Source organism: Excalfactoria chinensis, chromosome 3, assembly GCF_039878825.1.
Source record: "Excalfactoria chinensis isolate bCotChi1 chromosome 3, bCotChi1.hap2, whole genome shotgun sequence".
Taxonomy (NCBI): domain Eukaryota; kingdom Metazoa; phylum Chordata; class Aves; order Galliformes; family Phasianidae; genus Excalfactoria; species Excalfactoria chinensis.
Window position 1 is genome coordinate 83260544 of NC_092827.1, and position 27437 is coordinate 83287980.

Below are 27437 nucleotides of genomic sequence, written 5' to 3' on the forward strand. Positions count from 1 at the left end.
AAAAGTTATGGGAGGGGAGGAAATAGAAATGCTTTTTTCCACAGAAGACATGGTACAACTCCTGGCTGAGCAGAACGGACCTGCCAGCTCCCTTTGAGTTCTGCCTCCTCCTCTGCTGTGGCTTCTCAGGGGTTTCCATGCCACGAGCGCCAGTCAGGCACTGCTGAATCAGACCCACAGCTGCCAAAGACACTTTCTCCCCATGAATTCCAGCTTTTACCAGTGCTTATTACAGCTATTAAACTCATTTGTTGTAGTATCACGCCTCTCTTATTAAGATTTTAATCACGATTTCCATTGGAAAGCCTTCCTCTCAAGGAGTTATAAAACTGCCTATATCACAGAATCACAGAATCACAGAATTATAGGGGTTGGAAGGGACCTCTAGAGATCATCGAGTCCAACCCCCCTGCCAAAGCAGGCTCCCTACACCACGTCGCACAGGTAGGCGTCCAGGCGAGTCTTGAATATCTCCAGAGAAGGAGACTCCACCACCTCCCTGGGCAGCCTGTTCCAGTGCTCCGTCACCCTCACTGTAAAGAAGTTCTTGCGCACATTCGTGCGGAACTTCCTATGCTGGAGTTTCAGCCCATTGCCCCTAGTCCTGTCCCCACGCACTACTGAAAAGAGACCAGCCTCGCCACTATAGCTCCCACACCTCAGGTATTTATAAACCTGGATCAAGTCCCCTCTCAGCCTTCTTTTCTCAAGGCTAAACAGACCCAGTTCCCTAAGTCTCTCCTCGTAGGGGAGATGGTCCAGGCCCTTCACCATCTTTGTGGCCCTCCGCTGGACTCTTTCCAAGAGATCCCTGTCTTTTTTGTACTGGGGAGCCCAGAACTGGACACAGTATTCCAGATGAGGCCTCACCAGGGCAGAGTAGAGGGGGAGGATCACCTCCCTTGACCTGCTGGCTACGCTCTTTTTAATGCACCCCAGAATGCCATTGGCCTTTTTGGCTACAAGGGCACACTGCTGGCTCATGGCCAACCTGTCGTCCACCAGGACGCCCAGGTCCCTCTCAGCAGAGCTCCTCTCCAGCAGGTCTTCCCCCAACCTGTACTGGTGTATGCAATTATTTCTACCGAGATGCAAGACTCTACACTTGCTTATGTTAAACCTCATCCGGTTTCTTACTGCCCAGCTCTCCAGTCTGTCCAGGTCTCTCTGAATGGCTGCACAGCCTTCAGGCGTGTCAGCCAATCCTCCCAGCTTCGCAATATATAGTTGATTACAATATAAAGTTGATTACTGCTGTAATCTAGAATGCAGCTTCTTGGCTCATGGCTGCTTCTTACTTACTTGATCTGTGTTTGCAAAAGCTGATGTAAATTGTTTTGGCAAGTTTGTTTAATTCCAGAGATAAACAATTTCTGACTTCAGAGGTGTTTGGTTGTTGTTTTTTTCAGGCATGCAGAAAATGATGAAATGAAATCACCCTTAGGTATCTGCCCATAGTATTAAAGAATTACCCCGGATATCTTTCTTTTTCTTTTAACTGTTGACAATTTTGTATCTGGGAACGCAGCTAAAAGATTTATAATCATTCACTTTGTTTTCAAATGCTGCGTATTTTTGGAATGGTGTATAGATCTTAATGGGGAGGCAATCACGGGAGGCTAAACACTTTCCAAATACATACCGGCACCTCAGTGCCAACAACCCATATCACTTCAATGAACTGTGCAGTATGTGTTGGCATGATTTATGTAGCAATTTTTAAAGAATCTGTAGTGTTTGTTTATTACCGCAGTGTGATTGATGGGTTCCTAAGTGCACTGCGACACAATCAGCTGAGCTATTGCGGTGGGTAGTTTGATAATCTTCGAGTTACCCCCATTACAGCAATGTCATTTCAGTGGACTGCCAGACGTCGTTAGGGTATCAGCGACCTCAGAGGAACCGTAGTGTGACAAAACCTGCTGCCAATTGTGTCACCACCTGACCACCCCTACTGTGCAATTGCTTGGACTATGAAAATTTCTGCCCCTCTTCCTTGCTCTCCTGCTACCCTTCTATGTCCAGCAAGAAAAGCAACCATCCGGCACCATGGAAGCCACAGGAGCAACATCAGCTCCTTCCCGGAAATAACACCCTGGGTTTAATTCAACTTACAGTACATTGTAACTAAACCCTCACTGGATTCTGGCGTTTATTTTCAACACAAGAAAAGTAAGCATGAAAGAGGTTGTATTTATCTTTCATTTATTACAAAAATAAAACATTTAAGAAACAAATGCATTTTTTTTTCCTGGCTGTACAAACTACAAAACAGTATGACATTGGTCACTTTAGCATTTACTTCATTGCTTTCACTGAAAGCAAGTTCTCTAGACACACCATGCCTATAAAAAGCATTTTATATAGAATTAAGGCTAGCATTCAATTACCATTATTAAGGTCATTTACTTCATTCACTCTAAGAATTAGCAAGCAGTGCCTTAGAAAACCATGGATTTGATGATAAATATGAATAACTGCAAGATATTCCATAAAATAGTCCTGTTCCGCCAGATGGATTGCTTTGCCAGTTTGTCAAAGATGTGGCTTCGTGAACAACTCAAACTTGAATCAACAAAAGTCTTAAGCACAGGCTTAATTGTAAGCATATGCTTAGGCCTATCCCTATTCAGCAAAGCATTCAGCACTTGGGTAAGCCCCCGCCTTTCAGTGGGACCATTCATATGCTTATGTGATTTGCTAGACCTATGAAATGGCTCTTTTAAATTAAAAAAAAAAATGAACCTTTGTGATAACATTGGAAGCGAAAATGAAAATTAGCTACAGTCTTGCAATTCTAAACATAATCAATTCCTTCATTTTGACAAAACATGTTGCTATTGCATATTTGATAGCTTTAACATGAATGCTGATTGTCTTCAGCAATGTTGGATATTTAGCTTACAAATTGATATGCTTCAGTTACTCTGTTGTGATTGTACGAGCTCAAATAAATAACAATGCAGAGGATACAGACTTCTCATAGAAATAATAACTTCTGTCCCTGTACACACACGCGCAGGTCAGAAAAGTCACACTAACCTTGATTAGAAAAGCTGGAGCTGCCAGTTGATTTATATCCAAAACTATATCCCAACAGTGTATCGTATTTTGTATTTTGCTTCGTTTCAAAATCACATTTTCAAAATGTTGTCTTATTGCACATTCATCCTGGTCATGCAGGTTACTTCTTAAAAAGTTTTGTTTAGCACTCTATAGATTAGAATGAGTAATAGTGCAATTATCTCTCCAGACACAGCCGTCCTATACGTAACAGCTGCCTATATTTATACACAAACAGCTCTGGTCACTCACACATCAGACTGAGCCACTTTAGCTGTCAGTCTGTCACTTTCACATATGTTATCTTGTCAGGATCAGGCACGATATGATTTGAAGCCGCCTTGAAGAAGACAAGCTGCCGACCTGCACAGAGTAGGAAAGGGAGGAGAAAGGTAATTAGAAGTGATGAGCAAAAGGTTGCCTGCTTTACAGTAATGTCATTCTGTACTCACAATTAACCAATGCATTCTTTAGGCAATCCAAACTGAAGTCTTTATTAACTTTAACTGCAAGCTGTAATGCTTTCACTTGAAGTTGTACTAAATCTTCCTTGCTTTCCATACATTTACACAGTTATGGTCAAGATACAGCTGCATACAGTTAACAAGGTAAATAAGGGAGAGGTCTAAAGGTACAAGGTAAATAAGGGAGAGGTCTAAAGGTACAAGGTAAATAAGGGAGAGGTCTAAAGGTTTTAATATAAATGTAACATAATTTTTTAAAAGGGAAAGCTTCAAAGACTTTCCTGCTGATATAAATGGACCTGGGTTCAGCGCTTCAATGAAGGAAAGTCATCTGACTGCACAGGAGAGGTATCACCTTCACATACTTGAATCTTTGTAATACCAATCAGCACCACACACATTAAATATAACATTCACTAAAACAGCTCTTGCTGATCACTTCATAGCTCAGGGTTTTTATAGATGCTTGGGCAACACGTATGCTTTATACCAATAAATAAATAAATAAATAAATAATCTGGCAAGTGAGAGTCCCCTGGGCAGCATAAGGCACCAAATTCAGCTGAATTCAGACAGGTTTCATTCACCATTATCTGTAGGTGCTGCAGGACAGGGCTTGTACTTTCACATCCCTACCTCTAGATAAGCTTCCTGCCCTCCCATGGACCCTGTAATTGTCTCTCCTTGAAGCAGAGGCTGCAGAAATTCCCAATCAATACTGAACCTCTGCCTTCACTCTCTAAAACTCAGAACACTGAGTTCTCTTTACTCCCAGCCTGCCTCTCTAGGGGGCTCCCATAACGCTATTTTCTTTAAAAGTATCACATGACAAACGGGATGCTTCAACTCCTGACCAAATTTTCATGCTGCAGACTGCAGGGATATGAGTGCTCACACATCAGGGACAGCACAGAGAAGTGTTATTGCAAGTAACACTTAAAATATGGCTTGTTCACTTTCAATACTACCATCTGAGACAGGGGCTACTGTAAACTTCCTAGGATCTCCCATGTCTCATTAGAACTATTTCTTAGAACATTAGTTAACTTCAATAATCCGATGTTCTCATATGATGAGTAAGTAGTCACTGATTAATCACAGGCAAATTTAATATAAATTAGTTTTTCCTGGTTCCATGGAAGTCTCTGTTCATACCTCTTAGATGCACAAGAAACACAGAGAGCTGTAGCACTATACTACCTAAAACACCCTGGCATGTCTGAAGAGTCTCCTCATTTGTGATACTTTCAGAGCTGGAGGGCTGCACCAAGACATAGGCACATGTGCAAGCCTGATTTGGTGTGTATTTATTTTGTTCCACTAAGCAAAACCAAAGCACCCAATTGCACACAGGGTGAATTTTGACGTTAAGGCATGCTGTGATCATGGTTGTACAGACAGAAAGTTGAGCCTCAGAGCCTAAATAATTGCCACGCTGAAGTCTGTGGTAGAGCAAGACCTTAAATCAGCTTTCCCAAGGGTTGGCTTGCTTCAGCCACCCATCCTCTCAAAGACAGGAGCAGAGGAGACAAGCTGTCCTTTGCTGAAATTGGCAATCCCAAGCAGGAAAATAGCTGTGTGTGGGAGGGAAGAACACACAGCAAGTCTCAGGTTGGGAAAGTCCACTGGACATACACACGGAACCAGTCACTACAGGAGAAAAACCTCAAGATGAACTTCAGTGGGGCCTTATCTCACAGAATGGAGACAAAAGAAGACCAGTACAGTCCACTCCACACTATATGCATGATCGTGTCTGGTTTTAGCAGACACTTGCAACATTTTTGTTTCTCAGCATGCTGTGGAGTTCCTCAGAATCACTGCCTGGTTCAGCAGCCACGAGCCAGAAGCGATGCTCCACTGATGTTAATCAGCACGGATGACTTGCCTACAGGGGAACCACACTGAGACTGCCAGGCCCACAAACCTTTGGGGAAGTGTATTTATCTTTTCAAGAAGCATATTCTCGTAGACAAGAAAATGAGCTGTGGTAGCAAATGGTTTTTTCCTTTAGAAGAAAGATTTTCCCAGATGAAATGTGTCAGGCCATCCACTTCTAACTGGTTGAAACCCTCCCTCCACTCTATCCTTTAGCCAAGCCGTGCTGGCATAAGCACAGCAGCAGCGAAACATTCCCCACATCAGACAGGGAGTCCCAGCTAGATGCATGGAAGAACCCGTTTGCTTTTGTGTCAAACTATAACAATCACATGGCTTGGAAAGTTGTGTGAAAATCCACATGTTGGGCCATGGCTTGTGCATCTAACTGTGGAAACAGATGGCAGACTTCTCTTGTCACCTCTGCAACTGTTTTGTCTAAAACAAAACACTGGTGTCCCCTTTAGTAACACCCACGACCTACCTGTCCACGTCGTCTGGTTGGTTAGGACAAAAGCTTTGCACTGGGAGTAGCTGTCGCAAATCTCAATGGCTTCATTAACGTCAAACACAGAGAGGAGGCAGCCCTTATGATGGTAAGATGGCCAGCATCTGTAGTTCTCATCAGGAATAAAGGCTTCAGGCACCCGCCTGTACTCTGCAAATAACCACAGCAAAACAATAGTTCTGAAAGGTCTGGCAAACTGCTTGCTCTTAGCAGGCAAGGTTTATTTCAACAGATTAGGAAAGGAATATATGACAAAAAAAAGGTGACTGTACCAGCCCTGTTTCACTCCCAAACGTGTTTATAGCTCTGCACCTTACTTTCCTGTTCCTTCCTTCCTTTCTCCTCAACTTTTTTCTTCCAGAAAGCACTTGTAAATAAACAGTCTGTGCACAAAACAATTTCCCCTTCCCCAGTGTGCAAAAAAGACTCTAGTTTTATTGGGATTTTAGGGGAAGAATGTCCCACTGAACCAACATCTCCACTCAAATGACCCAGCTGACTGTCCCACTTCCCAGGAAGCATGGCTGCTGGGAGAGCCCACCAGGCACTTCAGCCCTCCCTCGCGTTCCCAGTGGCACGCCATTTTCCTCCAGCCCCTTTATAGGGAGAAGAAAAGACAGCCTTTTAATTAAGCAAACTTCTTTGTTTTGCTCGCTCAGATGAGCACAAAAGGGGAGTTGCTCGATGGGCCTCCAGGAGGAGGAAGGAAAAAAAAGCATAAGGAAGCGCGACGGCTGCCCTGAGCTCCGCACTGCCCGGTGCGCTGCTTGTCCCCTTGGCTGCCGTTCAGTCTCTCTTGCCTTTATGAGCTCCCCTTGTTCTCTGTTCACAGCTCCTCTTGCTTTCCCAGCCGCTGATGGGAGTTTCGTTAATGAATGCGCCAGCAAATTAAACTAATCATTTATAAACATCTCTATTTAGCTTCCAGACACACAAACAGATGGTTCCTCTCCTGTCGCTTCTCCTCCCACATCCTATTCAAAAAATAAATACATTCTATATTTCTTCTAATTGTATCTGTTATGGAAACCAGAGCTGCCCATCCTGACACACAGCCTATTCTTAAGACACTTTGGTTCAGGCATTTTCTTCCTGACATGGCAGATTCAGCCCACCAGCACATTTTACGAACATCACCAAGCCAGCAGACACACTCGCCTCCAGTCTAAACTGCCAGTATTTCAATCAGGAAAAGAATTGCACACCCACAAGTGCTCATTCACACCACATAGTCTGAAACAGTGGGAAACAAATGCAGTAAATACACACTCTTTTTTTAAGCCTGTCTCATTAAAATTACTGCAAGGCACTCACAAACAGGAAGAAACATCAGAGCTGATCATGTCCCACTTACATCAAAGGCAAAAATCCCTTATGTTAATTTCGGAAATGCAGACTCGCACACATGAAGAAAACTATAAAAGCCTAAAAACGAAAAAATTAGTTTCACGTTGGAAGCATTCATTTCACCTCCAAAAATACATATACACTCTTTCTGAAGAGGTTGCAGCATAAATCAAACTGCCACTGAGTGGATAGGTAAAGCCTTTTTTTTTTCCTCTGTGAAAACAAAATTGCATCTAAGTGAATAATATCCCCTTATCTCTGTATGGTAGCTGTTGAATACTGATCAGTGCCTGGCAGCCCAGGCGAGGAAAATGATGCATGCAAGTAAGATGCAAAAACGTGGAGCCTGGTGAATCATTTAAGCAGCTTGGAAATGTGAACTGACAGAGGTGGGCCAGCAACAGCTGTGATGGTGAAAGTGGGGCCCTGGCTCATGGAGCAGGAGGGGATGCAGCCTCCAAGCTGGTACTGAGGGTGCTGTACCCAAGCGGCCCCCAGGGAACTGGGACAAGCAAGGGTGTGGGGTCATTCCAAACCAGCCAGGTGCTCCAGCCACCCTGGGAAACTAGCACAGGATTTCCTCAAGATATAGAGGGCAGAAATAATCTGAAACTCATTGCAATGACAACCAAGCACTGGTCTAAAGAAACTGTAATTTTACCCAGAAATCACTTTATCTTGAGTAGGGCAAGTTAGCTGCCTTCACTGTCTGCACAGCAAAGGCAAACATTCCTGGAATCCCTTGTTTACACAGTCACAAATTAGGGAGCTGACCCCTGAGCCCAAATTTGCATGAGTTGAGAAGAATTACACTCTTCTTGAGAGGAGTCATTGGAAGGGTCCTCCTGATGGATGAGCATCCATCCTTAGTGGAAATGTATCCTGGCCATGATCGAAGCCTCCTGCTGCTCCTTGCCCCTATCAGCCTCAGCCAGCAGGAAAGAAACCTCACTGCAACCAGCTCCTCATTCATGTCCAGATGTAAGTCAGAGGGAAACGCTCATGTGCAGAAGAGACCTAAGGAACCCAAACATCAGTACTCCTTGCTTCAGTTTAAAGGGCTTTTCCTCTCTTAGAGAAAACCAGCTTAATAAATTGCAAACAGAACAAAGCTTTCCTGTGCTATCACAGCACAGTACCTTCCCACATCCAAACCTTTTCAGCCCTTCATTTCTTGTTTTCAGAATTCAGTAGAGCCTTTGTGATGTGCCTTGCAGTAAATATGAACACAAAAACACCATAGCATTTGTCTTGTGTTACGGATACAAGGCAAGTTTATCAGACCCAACAACAGTTTCTCCACACCTTTAAATGATCATTCTGGTCACCCCAGCATAGTTACATGCTCAATTTAGCATTTCTCCACCGGGTTAGAGGCAGCTCTAGCTCAGATGTTTGTCCTGCCAAGACCTGAAACTTACTTAAATGGAGTCCATGGAATTTGAAGGCTCACGGCAGTAAATCACATCATAAAAAGGTCAAAGTTCTGGTCGATTTCCAGACTGATGGTGTTTAAAACCAATAAATACTTGCCTAATACTATAAATGCAGCCGTAAATTTACGCTTTTGCATACATATATGTAGTTTGACACGGAGTATATAAAGTCTATCGAGGTAATGGCAAAGAACAGATCAGAGATATGCGAGGCACTCCTACCACTATGACAGCAGAAAAAGAAACCGTCTTCCCACCTACTGATGTTGTGAGGGCTGTAGCAAATAAATATAACGCAGTAAGCTCCATCTTGATGTCGCTTACAGCAGATTTACTCCAGCTTAACATACAGGAGCTGATTTGCTGCTCACAGCTACACAAATAAACCCTACCAGGAAACATTTTTCCTGCCACGTAAATATTTTGAAAGTTCAGAATATCTTGCTATGCTGAATCTGGGCAGTTCTCAAAAGTTTTGTTTTGCAATGTTTTTTAATAGTTTTTAAATGTTTTTAGAAGTTCGTTCCGGATGATCAAAACATGCTTTCTTAACATGTCCAAAATCTTCTTAAGATTTCCTTACAGCAATAGCCAGTCCTCACAACAGCCACAGTGATTTTCAAAGCGCACGCCTTCTTGAATGCATCTCAAAACAAACTGCAACCTCGTTGACCAGTGCAAGAGCTATAAAAGAAAGCCAGCACTTTAAAATCTCATTCTAAAATCTTTCCATCAAAAATCACCTGTGTTGTCCCCAAGCCTACATGATCTATAAACATACTCATTTTCACTATACTAGACTGAGTCATATAAAAAACTCCACAAGTATACTGTAAACTCTGTGAAACTGCCTGCGGTTTCCCCCCTTTAGGTTGTTTGAGTCACCCAAAATCTGACTTTAATCAGTCCTAATGACCGTTTATTTCAGCCACAGCAGCCAGATTGCACTTTTACTACCAACTACAGCTACCCGTTGGAAACATGCCCAGTTTTGTGTTATCACCTGCCAGTACAGCATGGGTCAATGACATCAATGCAGTAATGTTCATCCTTGAAAAGAATCACATTACTCCTTCTCCTCCTTCCTCTGTTCCTCCTCTATGCAAAAAGAAACCAAAAAACAAAACAAAACAACAAAAAAAACAACAACACAACAAATCCCTGGCAGCCAAATCTGGATTTTCTTTTGATTACTTTGCTTACAAGTAAGCAGAAAGAGCCTCATCTTGGTAAAAGCAGTACTGAGTGGTATTTTGCTATATGGTCCTGCTGATTCCCAGGGAGATTAAGGAGCACAGAATCAGATCCTAAATAATGTACTTACGCTTATTAGCAGATTTCATTTTCTGCTTATAATTTCCTTATGTCTCAATATCTTACATTTAAAGGTTCTTCCAATAAGAAGCCTTACGCGCAGTTGTGCTAAGAAAATCCATTTTTGGTACATTAAAGGAAACAACTTGCTAGGTATATCATCTATGTCTCTGCTTTTAATTGTTTCTGACAAACCTCACTGTTTGGAAGGACAGGAATGGCTGCCAGAATGTGGATTTGCTGCAAGACCAGGAGACAGCACTGCTTCTCTGGTGTGCACTTTTGTCCTTTGGCTGATTCACGCACACAGACTGAAAGCAAATCCTACCTCTTTCCACATGCTATTGTGCTCATAACAGAGCTGTATTTGAACTGGCAAGCCTGCTGTCCCTGCAGAACAAATAAACATGGAGAATGATAGATTCAGTGACATTTTATTCTCATTAACATCGCACAGCAGGAGCCGCACGGACTGGGATACTGGGGCTCAAAGATAAGAACTGGGCTGCCCACGAAACAGCAAAGCAGCACTGAGTAGACTCTGCCAGTGCACCTTCACCTCTCAGCCTAAACACAAAGCAGCTTTTACATCCCTGGGAACAAAAGGCAAAATGCACAAGTGCAAGATAAAGCAAGAAGCCAGGCTGGGAGGACTGCTGGGCCTTCACCAGAACCCTTCCAGTCTGGGTGCTTTGGGCTGCCGCAGGACAGACAAAGGGCCTCCAACAGTACAGCAGCGACCTTGCAAAAGTTCCCCTCACACATGCACATGTGTGCAAACACACACGCCCTGCTCAACTCCAATAATTCTTGGGTAGATTTACAATTTCCTAAGCAGGTTGCTATAGTGAGCCTGCAGAATATTTTCTCAAAACACTGTTGTACTGTAAATGTTTACGTACAGCATAACCCTGCCAAATTGTCTTAAGACAAAGGAAAACACAAAGTGTCTTTGCTTAATGTCCAGCCTTCCAGCCTCTTTTTTAGCAACGTGACCATACTTCCAACTAACAACAGAAGTTTATTACGCTTTTCTGTGGGCTTGCACACCCTTAGGCCTAATAATGGGTCATCTATTAGCTGTAATGAATAACAAAGCTATCGGATTTACCAGTGTTAGCTGATTTCACGCATTTCTGAGTAAATTCTGAACTAACCGAAAGGCTGAGGCTTAGCATGACAGCCAGACACCCAGTTGCTACAAATCAACATCACTCGATTGAAATAATACAAATTTTAATACTGAGGCAGGGTGTCACTGATGAGCATCAGTAGGTTTCTTATTTCTTAATCTTGATAATCGCTTTAGATGACATACGCCAGAGGAAATGTATGGTTTCTGGTTTAATTCATTCTTCTGGATTCCAGCAAAAGAGACCAAGAGTCCATAGAATATAAAATATTTGCTCAGTGTTGTTTTAAACACTGCAATGTTCCTGTAACAACATTAACAGTAGTGTGATTTATGATTACAGAACACATATGAAGCTATCGAATGTCTCCTGCACCTTTACTCTGTTTCTTAGATACTAAAGCAAAGTCCAGAGCATAATATAATTTACAGCACTATAAAATGTTTTACAACTGAAGCACAGTGAAAGCTTAATATCCACGACCTTCTGTAATATGACCATGTCATCTTGTTAAACTTTCTTTATGGGAACACTAGAGCTGACAGGAGCTTTCCTCATGTCACTTCCCTGCCGATTATCAATATCACCTTTCTCACTTCACGTTGTTCATAGGAGGAGGGCTTCCTTTCAAAAACATAGGTTCAGATAGATAACAGACTGATTTCTAAAAGTTTGTGTTTTAGTTACAGCCTTAGATCATTTGCCCAAGATCATGATCTCCTCTTTCCTACGAAGAATTTACAGCGCTCTATCCAAGACAATGGATAATTCAAAACACTTAGTCCTAAGACAAATTCTGAAGCACCATTACTTAAACCTTTCATGTTTGTTTTTTTTTAATTAAAAAAAAAAAAAGCCCACAAAACAAAATCCTGCAATTATTGGATTTGAACTCTCCTCTAGGATTTCAGTAAAGATCATGTACCTAAAAAAGACCTTCCTTTGTCAAATCTCTTCATTGCCAGAGATACTGAGACAGTATTTTTTGTCACTCTATCTACTTGGAAGAGTGAAAACCTTCAGAGTCAGACATTCTGTGAGATGTCACTGTCCAAAGTAAAACTGATGTGAATTTGTGTCTGCAAGGTCTTGGCACGCTGGTGTACCAACGCCTCAGAACCAAACCACAATCTAGTTTTACCTTAACCTGACACTGGATTGGAAGACACACTCCTTGAACTTTCATTGTGCTACAGAACAAGATAAAAAAAGTTTTTAAAAAAATCCCATAATCTCACCTAAATAGTTTACTTTGATTTCAGAGAATAATGCAGGGTCCTCCTAGATTCCAAACAAAGTCAAAGCATGACCTGAGCTGACAGCAGGAGAAACAATCATGGCTGTCCCTTTCATACTCCCACTGCCAAGAGTGGTATATATAATATTTGACCTGTTCAGACGCTCAGTACTGGTTTTGCTGGTCAAGAAGCTAGCTCAGTTGGGAATGTCTTCCAGCAGAAAGAGGATGACCACTTAGACACTAATTCTTTCCAGTATTACAGTATGACAGAAGAATTTCTCACTTACTGAATAATCTATGGACTGAGGATATTAACTGAATGAACTGATATGAATTCTAGCACGGTATTACAAGTTCAATATTAGCTGAGGATAGAATGCGCTTTGAAAAAAAAGTGATAGAAATAAACAGGTAGGGAGGGATGTTTTACCCTCATAATATGACTTCATGGGTTTCTGGCAAGCAAAAGGAGCCTTAAAATAGAAATAAACTACAACTCCTTTTCTGTTTGGTTAAAGTAGCCTTAGAACAAACAAGAAACAGGTCTGCACATCTTAAAGACATGGCAGCCAAGTCTGAAAACATATCTCATCTAAATGTAATTTCCATCAAGATATCTGATTTCTCAGGCCTGCCATTGGTTGAGATCTTTTTTATATCAGGGAATTCAGCATTATACTCCTAACCTTTAATTTAGTACCCTTTTAGACTGGTCAAATACAACACACACATGTCTAGCAATTTTCAGCATCTTTGCTCAAGCTGCAGAACAGCTTCTCCCCAGCCCATGAGCTGCATCCTAAAAGTAAAAGGGGTTTCTTCCATCAAAGGGTATTACTAGCTGTGAAAAAGGACAGATTCTGCATTATATTATCCAGGACTCTACGGAATTAAACTGACACAAAAATGTGTAATTACTGTAGGAGCCAAATATAGATGGAGCACTGCTCCATATTAGTAGAAACTTGCTCTGTCACATTTACTACTACTGTCCCAAGCTATCTTCCCTGAGATGCTTTATAAACATGACAGACTTCTAAAATTCAAAGCTTCATATTGTCCTGATACGGCAGTTAAACCTGGAATCAGCCAGCATCACAGAAAAACTCCAGCCCTCCTGGCACTTCTTCAACAAAGGACGTGTTTGTACTATCGATTGTACTGCTGAAAATAATTTTGCTGTGTTGACAGGCATCACTCAGCACAGACCGTGATGAAAAGCTGAAAATTAGAAAGTTAAATGAACACCTGCAACAATTTTCCTGCCAATTTTACAACAAAATAAATATTGAATTATTCTGATAAGTGGGTCGAATTCATCCCTGGTGTCATGGCCCTTTGAGGTTAACAGCGCTACGATAGGATTGAATTTGGCTCCCGTGTCTCTTTCACAGACAGAATGCTTCACTGAACTTTTAAAACCCTCTGTGCCAACATTCATCTTCATTTAGAACCCATCTTTTCTTCTTTACCGTACTTTTTTGCAGCAAAACTGTAATTTTCCTATCAACTTACAGTCAATTATGCTGACAGTTTGACATGAACACTGTACATACGCAAAAACAATTTGCAAAACAGCTTTTTCAATTGTTAGGCTTAACAGGAATGAATTTCCATCATACATAATATTCTTTGACATGCACAATTCCACAACCTATCCTTCCGGGAAGAATATGCATCCTTTCACATCACAGCTGCCTTCATTGCAAAGGAGCTGGACTATATAACCTTTAAAGGTCACTTCCAACTCCAACGGTTCTATGATTCTATGAAACTCCTATGTTCTAATGCTCCAACAGCAAAGTGTGTGTATGTGATTAAACACATTTTCCACAGACCCTCTAGGAGAGCCAGGCTCTGCTGGGCTTCCTTCTACCAGTGCAGCCTGCTCATCTCTATGCAAACCCAACCACCACATTCAGCTGCAGATGGTGCCCAGGAAGCAAAAAATAGACAATTGATAATTGTGTGCAAGACTTCAACAGCCGGTATGCTCTCTGTTTTCTACACATTTTCTCTTTCAAACCTCAAGTGCCAGCCAAAGAAGTGTCTTTAATCTTAAGGTTCAAGAAAGAATACTTTACCAGATTTCGGTATCCGGGTAGTGTTCTGCAGGTACTCTCCACTCTTATACAGATTCAAAACTCTTTCTAGTTGAGCAGCTGTTTCATCTATGCCCCACTGAAGCTCTCCTTTAAAAGCACAGAAAAAGAATGATTCAGATAAGGAGCAACCTTCACAGAACTAAAGAGAGGCTGCTTTCAAAGTAATGCTGCTCCATGACAGCACTGTGATGTGGATATGGAGTCCATCAGCTACTACATAGTGACCATGGATCAGACTTCATATCAGATGTGATCTAGGCATGTCAAATGCTGACTCATTCAGCTGGGAAGCCCAGGCCCATGGGCAGATCTGTGTTGTTGTTGAGCTCCCCAGATGGGATGAACATCAGCCAATATAGGGAACTCCAATGGATTTCCTTGTTAGTAGACTGGCATCATTCAGTTCCCAATGGAACACAGTACAGCACAAGTAGACCAATGTGCCAAAGGCCCTCAAAAGAGAACTGTGGGTGCACACAGCTGCTCTTGTCCCAAAGGCACTGCCCTGGCCATCAGTAAACGCCTATAATAATTTCACTTGCCTCTGGCTTCTAAGGTATAAAAGCACCAGCGTTACCACTGGCAATAGGCAAGTAAGCATCCTGTTGGTAGTTATGAATCCCCTTGCTAGAGGCAGGGACTCTCCAGACACCACAAGGAGCTAGGCACCAAGGACCAAGCTCTCCCTGTGGGACAAGAGGCAGCACAGCCTCTCACCATGGTGAATTTTCTCTAGATTGCTCCTTGGGATAAACGTAGAAACTGCATTCAAGCAATTCACCCCTGCACAGATGTGCAGAAAGAAGCACAGACCTCTGTCAAACATAGTTAATATCTCACAGTGGGTTTCATGTGCTATACTGGGCCCTTTATGCCCTTTCTGTATGGGGTGAAGTTTATCCTGGGTAGAAAAACAACCCAGTTTCCTTACAGCGAATATAAAAGCAGCATCCCCTCACACCCCACATGCAATAGTCACGCCAAAAAAAAGAATAACTTGGTATTACCACATCCAGTGTGTTTACCTGTGGCATTAACTATCTTATCCAATAATGGTCTCAGTGAGGGCGGCGCGCTGTGTGGCAGAAGATACGTAAAAAAAAACCTGGAAAGGAAAAGTAACCCATGTTGAAAAATAAAAGAGATTACAAACCTGGGATAACTACTGAATAACATAAGGAATGAAATTCCTATTGCTTGTAAGCCACTGACCTATTCAGGAAATAAAATCATATTCCATAGTCAAATATAGCTGAGCATATTCACACAGCTGTCTTGGCATAACTAGACCAGGCTGCTATACACAAGGCTGCCTTGTAACTATGTGTAAACGTTCCGTTAATGTAGAAATGTGCTGTGAAGCCCCACAGATTGCAACTCTTAGCAGAGCTGTCTGTACCCTGACAAACTGCAAGGATGCCATCAACCTCAGAAGTCTCAAGGGCTTTTCAAGGCTTGAAGTACATAAATCAGATTTCTGCTCATTTCAAAGAACTGACTGTTACTTTATTTTCTACAGTTTTCCTAGACTTTAAAATTAACAGGGAGAAGAAAACCTTCTTCTATTGTTTTCATGCCCCTGCAATTCAGAACATCTTTTCCGTTCTCTTCGCTTATCTAAAATCAAGACGCATTCATGTGGATTGCCATGTTTGGATGTATCCTCTCCATGTCATCGCTTTTAATCACAAAAGAGGAAAGAATATGCCCTTATTTAACATCGCCTGAAGTATACTTAATTTCACATTGTTCCTTTAAGTTTCTATTTCTCTTCCAATATTACTAAACATTGTAAACTCAGTGTCATAGCAACCTAAGATAGAGACGGACAGTTCAGGATCTGACAGTATAAACAGAGCTATCGGGCATAAATATTAGGTAATGAGCAGAACATCAACACAATTGGGAAATTGCCCTGCTTTACATCTAACCTGCAAAGCAAAGTAAACGTTTTTTCATATACAGAGACCACATTGTCAAACAAAAACCTCCAGTGAGTCATACTCGGGAGCAAGACTAGCAGATGTCTTATATAAGCACAGATTAAAAAATTGAGTTACTGATAGCAAAAATTGATCACAGGCACAGGTATTATTGAGTTGACATATCCCACTTACACAACGAAGATTTCCTTGAGATTTTAACTCCCTTCTAATCCCTTACAAAAATAATATTTATGATTTTCCCAAGCAGGATTATCTCCAGGTAGGTTTTCCTAACCATGGCCACGAAACAACCAAAGAAAACAGACAAAAATCTAAAGAGTGTGGAATAACACTTGTATTGAGTAATCTATCTGGTACATTTTACCTCATTTTTTCTACTTAGAAAATAATCACAAGCAACCTCCGACTGATTGAGAATAGCTCTTTGCAAAAACTCAGTAGCTGCCATTTACTTTCCTAAATGCTGGATAGATGCAAGTTACAGAGCTTATTGTTCTTGGGTTGGAAGGGATCTCAAGGATCATGAAGCTCCAAACCCCCTGGCTGCAAGCAGGGCCACCAACCTCCATATCTAGCCTGGGTTGCCAAGGGACCCATCCAACCTGGCCTTAAACACCTCCAGGGACGTGGCATCCACAGTCTCTCTGGGCAGCCTATTCCAGCACCTCAGCACTCTCTCTATAAAGAACTTCTCCCAATATCCAACCTAAATCTTCCCTCCTTGAGCTAAAACCTTGCATAGTAGATTTTTTTTTTCCTCCTCCATTAAAGGAGGAAAACTCCTTTAATTATTTACCTCATAAAGAAACCAAGTAGATAGCCCAATTGCATTTTCAAGGTTAGGGCCTACTATACTTTGAAATTTCAGGAGTTTTATGAATTGTTTGCCATTCCATTGCTTTTGACTAATACCTAACAAGGGCACAAGCAACCCGTTCGCTGAGCACTGACAGACACTGCTCTTAATCTCTAATTGTATGACAAGAGTGTGAAAATAGGAAATTAAGTAATGTACACCTAACGAACTGAACATTTCACCCTCTAAGACAGGTGCACAGAGTTTGTGGCCAGGTCTATCACACATGGTTGCAGCCTCCTGCAGCATCAATCCGCTGTTAAGTGAAGAACAGTTATCTCTGTCACATGAAGCAAAACTGGAGGCTGAAACCATGGGGATATGTGCATGTTACACACCAGTGTGCAGCTCAGAGGAAGTATTGTAATAAAAAATGACTGCTTTCCTCACTGAGACCAGCAACCTGCTCCAAGCTCAGTACACCACAGACACATCTTCATTTAAGCCTGTGATGAATGGATGCCTATTAAATGTTTCTCGGCTAGACCAGTAAAATGATCTTAAGTGAAAGCTAGCTAGCTAAGCGAGATCCTTTAGCCAAGCAATCAGAAACAGAAAATTTTACAGGATACACTGAAATCCATGCTACAGAACTGCAGATGGCTGTCATATGGCACAGCCCATTTCAGTGTGGTCAGCTAATGCAACACACATGCTGGTGAGCACCCCAGGACCAAAGCAGACAACACTCTCTGGAAAAGCCTCTCCTCACTGTGGTCTGGCAAGGAGCAAATGGCATGATATTTGAAAGGGAAGTCTTAAGAAATGAGCACACCATTATGGTATTGCTTTGAGATCCTCCACCCTCATATCTGGACAGGAAGATGGATGCTTCAGCCAGTGGCTTCTCTCCACACAGCTGACTGGTCTGCCATGAACTGCCACCTCCACATCCCCACGTCACAGGCACCACCACTTCAGCTAGTGGTAAAAAACATGTGTTGACCATTACTCACACCAAAGAAGTGCTGGGAGAACTGTCTCACTACAGAGTTCATAGGACCTCATCTCTGCAAATGCTGCTGCTGTACTATTATAAAAACGGTTATTTGTGTGAAGAATTCACACTGGAATTAAACCAGTGTGAAATTAGACTAAGTGGTGAATCACACACAAAGCATGCAAAATATTCCCAGTTACAAATGCTATGTTATGGTATTTTCCCAAATGAAACAATTATTCATAGCTTTTGGATAACAGAACCGAGTTAAGATGTACTCATAGGCATGAATAACTCTAAATGGTGCTGCAGACTTCTTGTGTGTTTTTAATTCTCTTTTACCTTACCGAGAACTGATCACGTACCTGTAAGCATTGTAGAGATTCCTCTTTTCATTCATGTTTTGGCACCGTCCCTCAACAGAACAAGGCAGAGTGAAGTTTCGTGCTGGAAACTCCATAAAGCAGTCACTGTTACTGGTGCAGGAGCTTTCCTCAATACTGGCATCATCCAGATCTGTCACCTTTAGCTCCCCATCCACAATCACAAACTGTCGAGGGCGAAAATCCAGCAGTGTCACAGAGCCAAGAGGAGAGTGAGCCAAATAATGCAAAAGCCGAACTAAGCTGAGACATATCTGAAATACAAAAACACGGGTACCTAGCGTTATTTTCTCAGCACAGAGTGTAAAAATGAAACCACTTTAGCTGAAGATAGATTCATAAACACATGACTTAATATGGGCATTATAACTTATCCTCAACACCAAATATTGCGACTAAGGTATTTTTCATAGGATTAACATAGTTGATTGTAAAGCCCTTGGAGACTTGAAACAAAAATAAGCTTCTTTACCAGTGCTTTCCCACACTATTCTAGAAGCATGGCTCATTGTTGCTATTCTTACTTTGATAGAAATAAAAAGCCTTAACTTTTAATAACACATTACATAGAAGCCTTGACCATGCAGTCTATGTTTCTGCTCTGTACAAACCCCAGGTTAGTAATTTTGGCCCATGTGCTGTGCTCCTACAATCAAAGCTCAGTTTGCAGACAGCATCTGTGCTGCCTCTGTATTGATCATGCCCTTTGACTGCTGTTACTACTATACATATGAGGGTTCCCTTTGTGTTTCTCTTTTCCAGTTGAGGAGTATGTGTACCACAGCAGACCTCTAAGTGCCACTTTAAGGCTGGGGTGGGAGCCCTGCATAGACACTGTACTTTTCAGTTGCTGGAAACTCCAGAAACTTATTAGACAGCAAACTCAATGAAAGCTGAGCTCAGTCCCCTTACCAAAGCGCTGTTTTGAATTAATGCAAAAATAGCATTAATATAAACACAATTAAATATTGGGATTTTTACCCTATATATTAAACTAATAACAGGTCTTATCCAGCCTAGCAAGGTTTTTATTGTTTATATATAATTTTGTTTTTTGTTAACATACACTGTTAATGTCACATATATTGAAGTACTCAAATCAAAATTCAATCTCAGGACATAAACAGTATGCCCAGGGGAGCACCTAAACACGTACTTCATGAGAAAGCAGAGGCTGAGCATGTCTGGAGCTATACTTCACAGACCGCATGTCTGTGCGACATTAGGACTATCCCCCACTTCTATAATCACCTCCTTGCTTGACCGGGCTAGAACGCTTATCCTACTTAAGTGATACCAAAGTTTACACGGTGATAGCTGTCCTGTGAATGAATACAGGCACAGTGATGGGATGCCAGAGCTGACCTTCCTTTCCTCCCTCTGAAAGTACACAGAATTCCTGCACGCACTATCCTGAAATACGCAGTATTAGCCAAAACCAACCTATAATACACTTATCTTCAATTGCCAACAAACCCAGAATTTAGTTTGGATAAAAATACAGGTTGTCATCTGATATCATCGCCTTTTCTCAAACCCAAAAGATGCTGCTCCTGCACTGGCAGCCTCTCTGAGCTCCTATGGACTGATGCTCCGCATACCTACTTTGAGTCTGGGGTATGTCATACATACCAATGTATGATTTTATTTCCTCTTTCTTCTCTGTGCTAGTTGACTCCTAGACAAGCTACCAAGCATGACATTATCTAAGACAACTCTCTTTAACCTCCCTTTGTAAGTGCTTGCTCAGAAATATCCATACTAAGGGAAGCTTCCCAATTCATTACCCATCATCTAAAATATATCTTGGTAATTGACTGGGTTCACAGATGCCATCAGTCTGTTGGTGGCACTCTGTGGATGAGATGAGACAAAGACAGCCTCTACTTTCATGGAGCTGTGACAAGCAGCTCCACTGTTTGTTACAGACATATTTCTTCCAGGAGAAGGGAGCTGAAGTTGTGCTCCCTCATTGTTCCCAAACACAACTCAGAAGGCAGCATGGCCATAGGTCTCTACCTGTTAAACATCTTGCACACCCAGCCTTGAGAACACCAAGTATAACAGTACAGATGTAGGCTGTAGCATACCACAGTCTCAGAGCTTAGTCAGGGGCACTTTAATTCTCTGGTACAGATGGGGCCATACAGCCCAAAGTGTTTTAGATGAAAACTATTGCTGCCTTGAAACGTCTTGGGGAGTTAACCTCAGTCGACTAGACAGCCCAATGTACACTGGCTGAGACAGCACTGTCTTGATCAAAGCATTGCTGCAGTCTGGCTTCATTTTGGACAAATTAAGTGTGACCTTCGTGCTCCTGGTAAATTGCCAGCGCAGTGGACAAGCCGCCTTTCAGATCTGTGTACATTGCTTTCACTCTCCCCCCCGTAAAATACAAGCAGAACAGGAAGCGGAAGAAAACAATTATAAAACCAACCTAGGATAATAATCAGGATAGAAAAGTAACATCCTTCTATTGTTTAAGTTCCAGTTGCAGAGCATAATGCTCAATGCCAAGAACTCTGAGCCATGAGCTTTAAAAATAAGAAACTTTTGCAGATATGATGTAAAAGCAGACAAGCCAGCTACGATTAGATAACACTGACAGACAAAACAGCAAAGCATATTAAACACTGCAGAAAGGGAGAGTTAAATTTTGCTTCTAAATGCTTAATAAATGTGAACTATACCACGCTGTACATAACCTGTGTTTCATGCGTGTTTTTTCACGTTCATCGCTCTCTTGCACGTCCCTTTTAAACAGTTGTTACTTACTCGAAATCTGTCTTCCCAGGAAGTCTGTAAAAGCTGAATCATCTCCAAAGGTGAGCCTAGTTCGGTGATGGCTGTCAGCGTGTCTGGGATGTCATTGCTATCTTGGTAACAATAGCCATAGAGCTGAAAGAAATCACAGTGCAGTATCAGCGTAACATATCTTGGCACACTTTCATGTTTCTCAGAGGAAGAGGTGCAGAGTAAACATTTCTTACAAAGCACTGAATTGCCTTGAAGCCCTCCCCAGCAGCTTCTGGTTCCCCTCGTTCGAGGAACGCTCTCTTGAAACCCCCAAAGGAAGTTCCTAAAGCAGCCAGCACAGCCCCTTTGGGTGTCACACCACTCCAGGGAAGTAAAGTGGCCATACATGATTTCATATCAACAAACATTTAAGGAAACTAAAATATCCATGAATGTAGAAACAGAACTCTATCAGAAGAAAATTAGCTTAGTCTATGCAACATCTGGCTAAAGAAGACTTGATCTTCTTAAAACTTCCCTAAATAAGACTGCTTAAAAGACATCACAAAAATCTTTTAATGACATTTCCATAGAGCTACTATTTGTGCAATGACTGTGAATTTCAGTGAAATACAACTTGAAACGCAATTGAAATACCAGAACTTATCTTTTGCCAGCCAGAAATTGCTTCTTGCTCTACTTGATGGACTTTCATACACAGTGCCATTAAACAAGGACAAATATTTCAAAATATTATCTGCCAGTAGATTCTTCAATTTAAAAGAATTTAAATGGCAATTTCGGCCATGCTCCAGCTCCTTCTCGCATTCACTTTCCAAGGACATCTGAGTGATTAATTTCCACTTGCACAAATAACTGCCCAAGAAGAATATTTAAGGGCTGTGGGGAAGAGCTGGCATGCTTTATATGGAGCGGAGCAATGTCTGCCACAGCTATGGGGACAGGCTTTATACGCCACATGCCAAGCCCTGGCAGAGGCAGTTAAAAGAGCCTGATAAGGAACTGACTGCAACTTCCCAGCCAGAAGAGCATGCACACAAAATAAAATTAAATGTAATCTCTGCCCTCAGTCAAATAAACTTAACTATAAAAGGGCCAGAATGGAAGGCAAAAAAAAAAAAGGCGGCTTCAGAAATTACTTTTATAGCTCGTGACCCTCACAGCCAGAAAAGCAAAGAGTGAGGCTAAGTCAGCAAATACGTGGCTTGTTCTGAACCAGGCTGCTGGCTCTGACTGGAGCTGTCAGCATTTCAATGAAAAAAAGCATACCAAAAACGCAAGTGAAGTAAACAGTTTTTCTTCTCGGTGTAAAGATGGCACTGCATTTCAAAACAACAGCTTAAACACAAGAGTTTAACCTAAACAGAAAAGAGCTAGAAGATTTTATTCTAAGACGCGCCAAAAAGATCTTGGCACTGATGCACAGCTGAGAGCTTGGGATGGATGTTGATTGGAACATTTGAAATGGGAAAGCAGACCTTCCTCCTTGCAGCCACAGCAGCAGTAATTTCTTACACCAGAGCCATTCGGTTGGGATTTGGGTGTCTCTGACACCGTTTTTGTGCAGTTTTTTTATACAGAAATTAGGAATGCGTGTTCAGTGAGCTGTTGTGGATGGGCACATCAACACACATCTGCTTAAACCTTCTGAACAAAAAGAAGGAAACTCTACGAAAATATTTAGTGCACTGCCCACCAGTGTTCAGAGAAAGCCACATTTTCAGTGCAGAGGGATCGTGAGCTGAAAGTCCGCAATTTTTAGAGAGTATTTCACTTCCCTCATGTGTGACAACAGGCAGAAACACATGATCTGTGAGCATCAGCATCAAACTTCTGCTCCTCCACTGTGAATTCAGCACTTGTCTGTAGCACTCGCTGTTACCCACTAGGAAAAATGTCCCCAGGGAAATGAAAAGGGATAGAGACTGGGAAACAACACTATCACAGTTAAGTGTTGAGTCACAGCAACAAAGAACGCAAACAAGACATCAGTCTTTGTTAGACAGACTCGTGTTTGTAAAAACTATTCCAAGAACTGAAATAAGGAAGATAACAATTAGACACAAATTTGATTATAAAATGGGATACGCATATATCCATACACATTATCATAATACTGATAAATCAGTCTTACTACTTACGGGCAGATGAATGCCAAAAAAAGAAATGAATTCCAGTGCCTACTTGTATCTATTTTATCTTGATCCACAAGTTGTCATAGTTAACAGAGTTTCAATTTGTTCTCAGGGAACTACAACTTTTAAGCAGCAGTTTTATTTGGGCAATCAATCAGTACCTTGGCAAAATCTTTTGCTGCCCGAGCACCTGAGCATTTGGGGTACATTTCATTATTTTATTGCCCATCTACTCACTTCAGAAGCTGAAATGAGCCTGACCCACACTGAGTTCTTTATTCTCAGAGTATTTTCTTGCACAAGTACTGCACATCAACCATGCCAGTGAAACACAGTGCTGAGCAAGTTTGTGTAGGTCTAGTTCAAAAAATAAGCAGTAAGGAGCTCAGGTTAGATTATGTGAAATCTCTCCAGATGCAGCACTATTACATAATTATATAGAGTTATAAAAGCACAGAAGTTTGAGATATAAGGGATTTATTGGGCTGCGTTTATGCTTTTCTAAATGAAGTCATGAAACGAAAAGCAAAAATGCACATGTAATTATATGGTCATATTTGTATGTGCAATTATGATGATTACAAACTGGGTATGTCCAAACAGCCAATTAAGCATCTAAAACGGTTACATTCATCCCCTCCTGATAACCAACACCCAGAACGCAGACGCTACCAAGTACAGAATATATAATAGAAGCAAAATACTCAAGAGACAGTAATTCTCAGCCCCTTCATTTCATAACTGGCTTGTTAATATGCACAGAGGTATTACACAAAACATTTCATTTCTTCCCCATTTTTATTTGGCCTACGCATTTCAAGGCCTGAAATGAGACAAACAGGCTTGTATTCCCAGACAGCGAGGTAAGAAACAGACAGTTGGATGCACATCATGAGAAGAAAAATAATAACCCAGGGAAATCGAATTTGGCTGGAAGCAGAAGATGATCCAAAAATGCCTCCTCTATCCGAAATCCAGTCAGGCTGGACATCAACTTCAGCGTCACAAAGCTGCACTTTGGATATATTAAGGAATGATGGTTTTCATACGCTTTTGCAGCATGGTTCCAATTAAATGAGTGGAAAGAAATACAGCCCACATCTTTTTGATATACCCAGCCACTACAGTTAAATGCCACCCCAATATATTTTTGTGTAGGATCTAATAGCAAACAGTTGCAGTACTGGGATTCCTCGCTTTCTGTTTAGAAAAAATGGAAGCCAGCTATGAAATGTTTAGCTGTTCTCACATCGTGTGTCGTAATTCATTTAGGGCAGCCCTGTTTACTGAATTCTCCCTGGACTGTTTGGGTTACTGTACTCATAAAGGCTCAGCCCTGTGCTGCTCTGTGCTCACCGACCCCACAGCAGGGCACCCCGCAGCAGCAGCATGGCTCCAAGGGACCACAGCCCGCTTCTTTCACAGCCCTACAAGCTATAGGACAGAGGTACCCTACTGGACAAGCCAAGGGGATAGTGAAAGCAGAGGTCAGAGCCTGCACAAAAGATGACAAGCTTACCGAATAAAAACACAAAATAAAGGAGCTTATTAAGCTGTCATCAGCAGGGCAAGGATATGCAAACAACAGGCCCTCCCACATTAGCAAGGCATCATTCCTGGGTTTTTGTTAGTTCTTTGGGTGTTGTTTTTTTTTTCTTTTCCCCAGAAAAATAACTCCTTGAGCAGAGCTACACCTCAGGGACCCAAGGTGCACACTAGGACAGAAGCCAGCAGCCACTGGCCCACAGGGTCCGACTCCCCCTAGTCAGTAGCTATCCTCCCTACCTCAAAGCACCATGCTGTTTATACAGTTTCACTAAAAACCATAGCACGCCGTGAAGCTTTCCCTATGCCTTCCTGGTTTTCCGCCCTTCATACTCATGTTTTTCATATCCACAATCCTTTTGATGCAACCAATGCTTGGATCCACCTGTCATCCTGGAGCATCGAGATGGCACCTGAAGAGCATGACATGGGATTGACAGACACCATCTGAGAGTGGCATCACTAACACCTACTGATCTCCCAAGTTCTAAGCATTTTTCTATTGCTGATTGTATGTATATGTACGTAAGTATATACATATTTTTGTGCATATGTCCCATTCCACCCATGGGGTGACAACATACACGAATATCTGTGTTTCTCTATTATATATACACACTATTTTCATTATTATATTATTTATACTTACATGTTTATTTAAATATGTATTTGCCACCCCACTCAGCTCAAAAGCATCTGCCAAGCTGTAGTCTCCCCCCAGAAGAAGGATAAGTTCCCTGAAAGGTTCAACTTCAATATACAGATCAATGTGATGCCAGCTTTGCTGCTACAGAGCATAAGGAGACAGTGTGTGAAAGGTGAATTAATTTTCCTCATCAAAATGGAGAAATCAAGCCCCGTTGAGCCCTGAGCTTCTCTGGAAAATACATTCAGACTACAAGAGCTCAGCACCACCCAGGACCAGGACTGGGCCCAAAGCTGCATGCTGAAAGCTGTGAGGCAGAATTTCCTGCTGCTCCCACTGCACTGGAACCGCCAGCAAGCAGGGGGAATCCACACAGTAATTCAGCGTTCACAGCTCTGCCCAGGCTTTTATTTATAAATGTGGTATTATTAATAGCACTGAACTCAGAAGAGCTGGACCTCATACCTGGTTCTGTTACTAAACATGGAAGTAATATTCATAGAAAAACTGGAATGCATTATTTAGAAATACACAGATACTGCACCTGACCATATACATCTACAGCATATCCACAGATAGCTCTATGGATTTTATCAGTACATGTGTATACATATCTTTATACGCCTGCTCATCTGACATATAATACATTGGCTATAATCTTAAGATTTAGTAACGTTATCTCCCATTTACTCGCCCTGCTTTCCTTACACTCTGAAGTGGAAAATTCTTCTTCTAAAAACATTTACAGCACTCTGAATTTGCATTGCACTGCACAAGCTCAAGGCCTAACCCTGCAAATATTTAGTCACACAAGCAGTCTACTCTTGTAAAGCCTTCCCGTGAGGACAAATAGATCACTCATCTAGCCAGGACCTCAATGGGAAGGCGCTGATATCACTGGAGGCGCAGTTCATTATCTTGTAAATAGCCAGACCAGAATCTGCCCTGACCTCCATCCACAGCGGCTGCATTCAGCTCCACTGCCCCAGAAGTTTAACCCTTATTACGACAATATTTTGCATTACAAAACTATCAAACAAACTCTGTGTGCTGCATGATCGGAAAAGCTTGACCTGCTAAGATATCTACTGGATCCGTCTGTGTAATTCTCCCTTCTTAGGCACCTGAGTCACATCACTGCGTACTTCATCACCATTAGGACAAGCCTGGGGGAACAGCCACATATGCCAAGAAAAAAAGGCAAACAAAAAACCCCAACTCTGTTCAAAATACATTGTTCCAGATTTGTTGTAACATGATACAGAGAAATCATATTCAGGGTATACTACTGGAATCAGAGGTTCAGATGAGTGTGATGAAAAGTAACAGCTCCTTTAAAATTAGTCCAGAGACAACTTCAGTATTACAAGAGAATCAGTTCTTGTCAAATTTCATATGCCCATCACAGAGAACAAACACTGCAATGCGAGTTAGATGCCACTGGGCATCTATCTGAGCTATCAGATGACTGTGTTGATGTAAAAGCCCATATAGATCACATCACAAATTCAGGTTGCAGCACTTTCAGGTATGGGTCCACCAACACTCTCCAGGACCACGTAGCAAACACAGGCTCCCCGCCTTCCTGAAAAAGGTCCTAAGTCTTTAGTACTGAAAGATTTCATATATTACCTTAAGCGAATTATTCATATTTTCTACACCTTATATTTACCACCTACAGTAGAAAAGGCAGGTCAATACTAAGCTTACCCGGCTACCCTGTATTTGAGGTGAGGACTGA

At 41.8% G+C, this 27437-nt stretch overlaps 1 protein-coding gene across 1 annotated transcript in view; it reads right to left on the minus strand.

Moving 5' to 3' along the window:
- Positions 1 to 2184: 2184 nt before the first annotated feature.
- The window catches only part of PKDCC (protein kinase domain containing, cytoplasmic), a 31558-nt gene continuing 6305 nt past the window's right edge, over positions 2185 to 27437 (minus strand). Inside the window, exons 2-7 of the mRNA XM_072333501.1 lie at positions 21389 to 21511; positions 18596 to 18867; positions 15514 to 15593; positions 14468 to 14575; positions 5890 to 6063; positions 2185 to 3426 (exon numbers count right to left, since the gene is read on the minus strand). Of these exons, the coding sequence (XP_072189602.1) occupies positions 3341 to 3426; positions 5890 to 6063; positions 14468 to 14575; positions 15514 to 15593; positions 18596 to 18867; positions 21389 to 21511 (843 nt within the window). The 3' untranslated portion in view covers positions 2185 to 3340. The remainder of the gene's footprint in view (positions 3427 to 5889; positions 6064 to 14467; positions 14576 to 15513; positions 15594 to 18595; positions 18868 to 21388; positions 21512 to 27437) is intronic.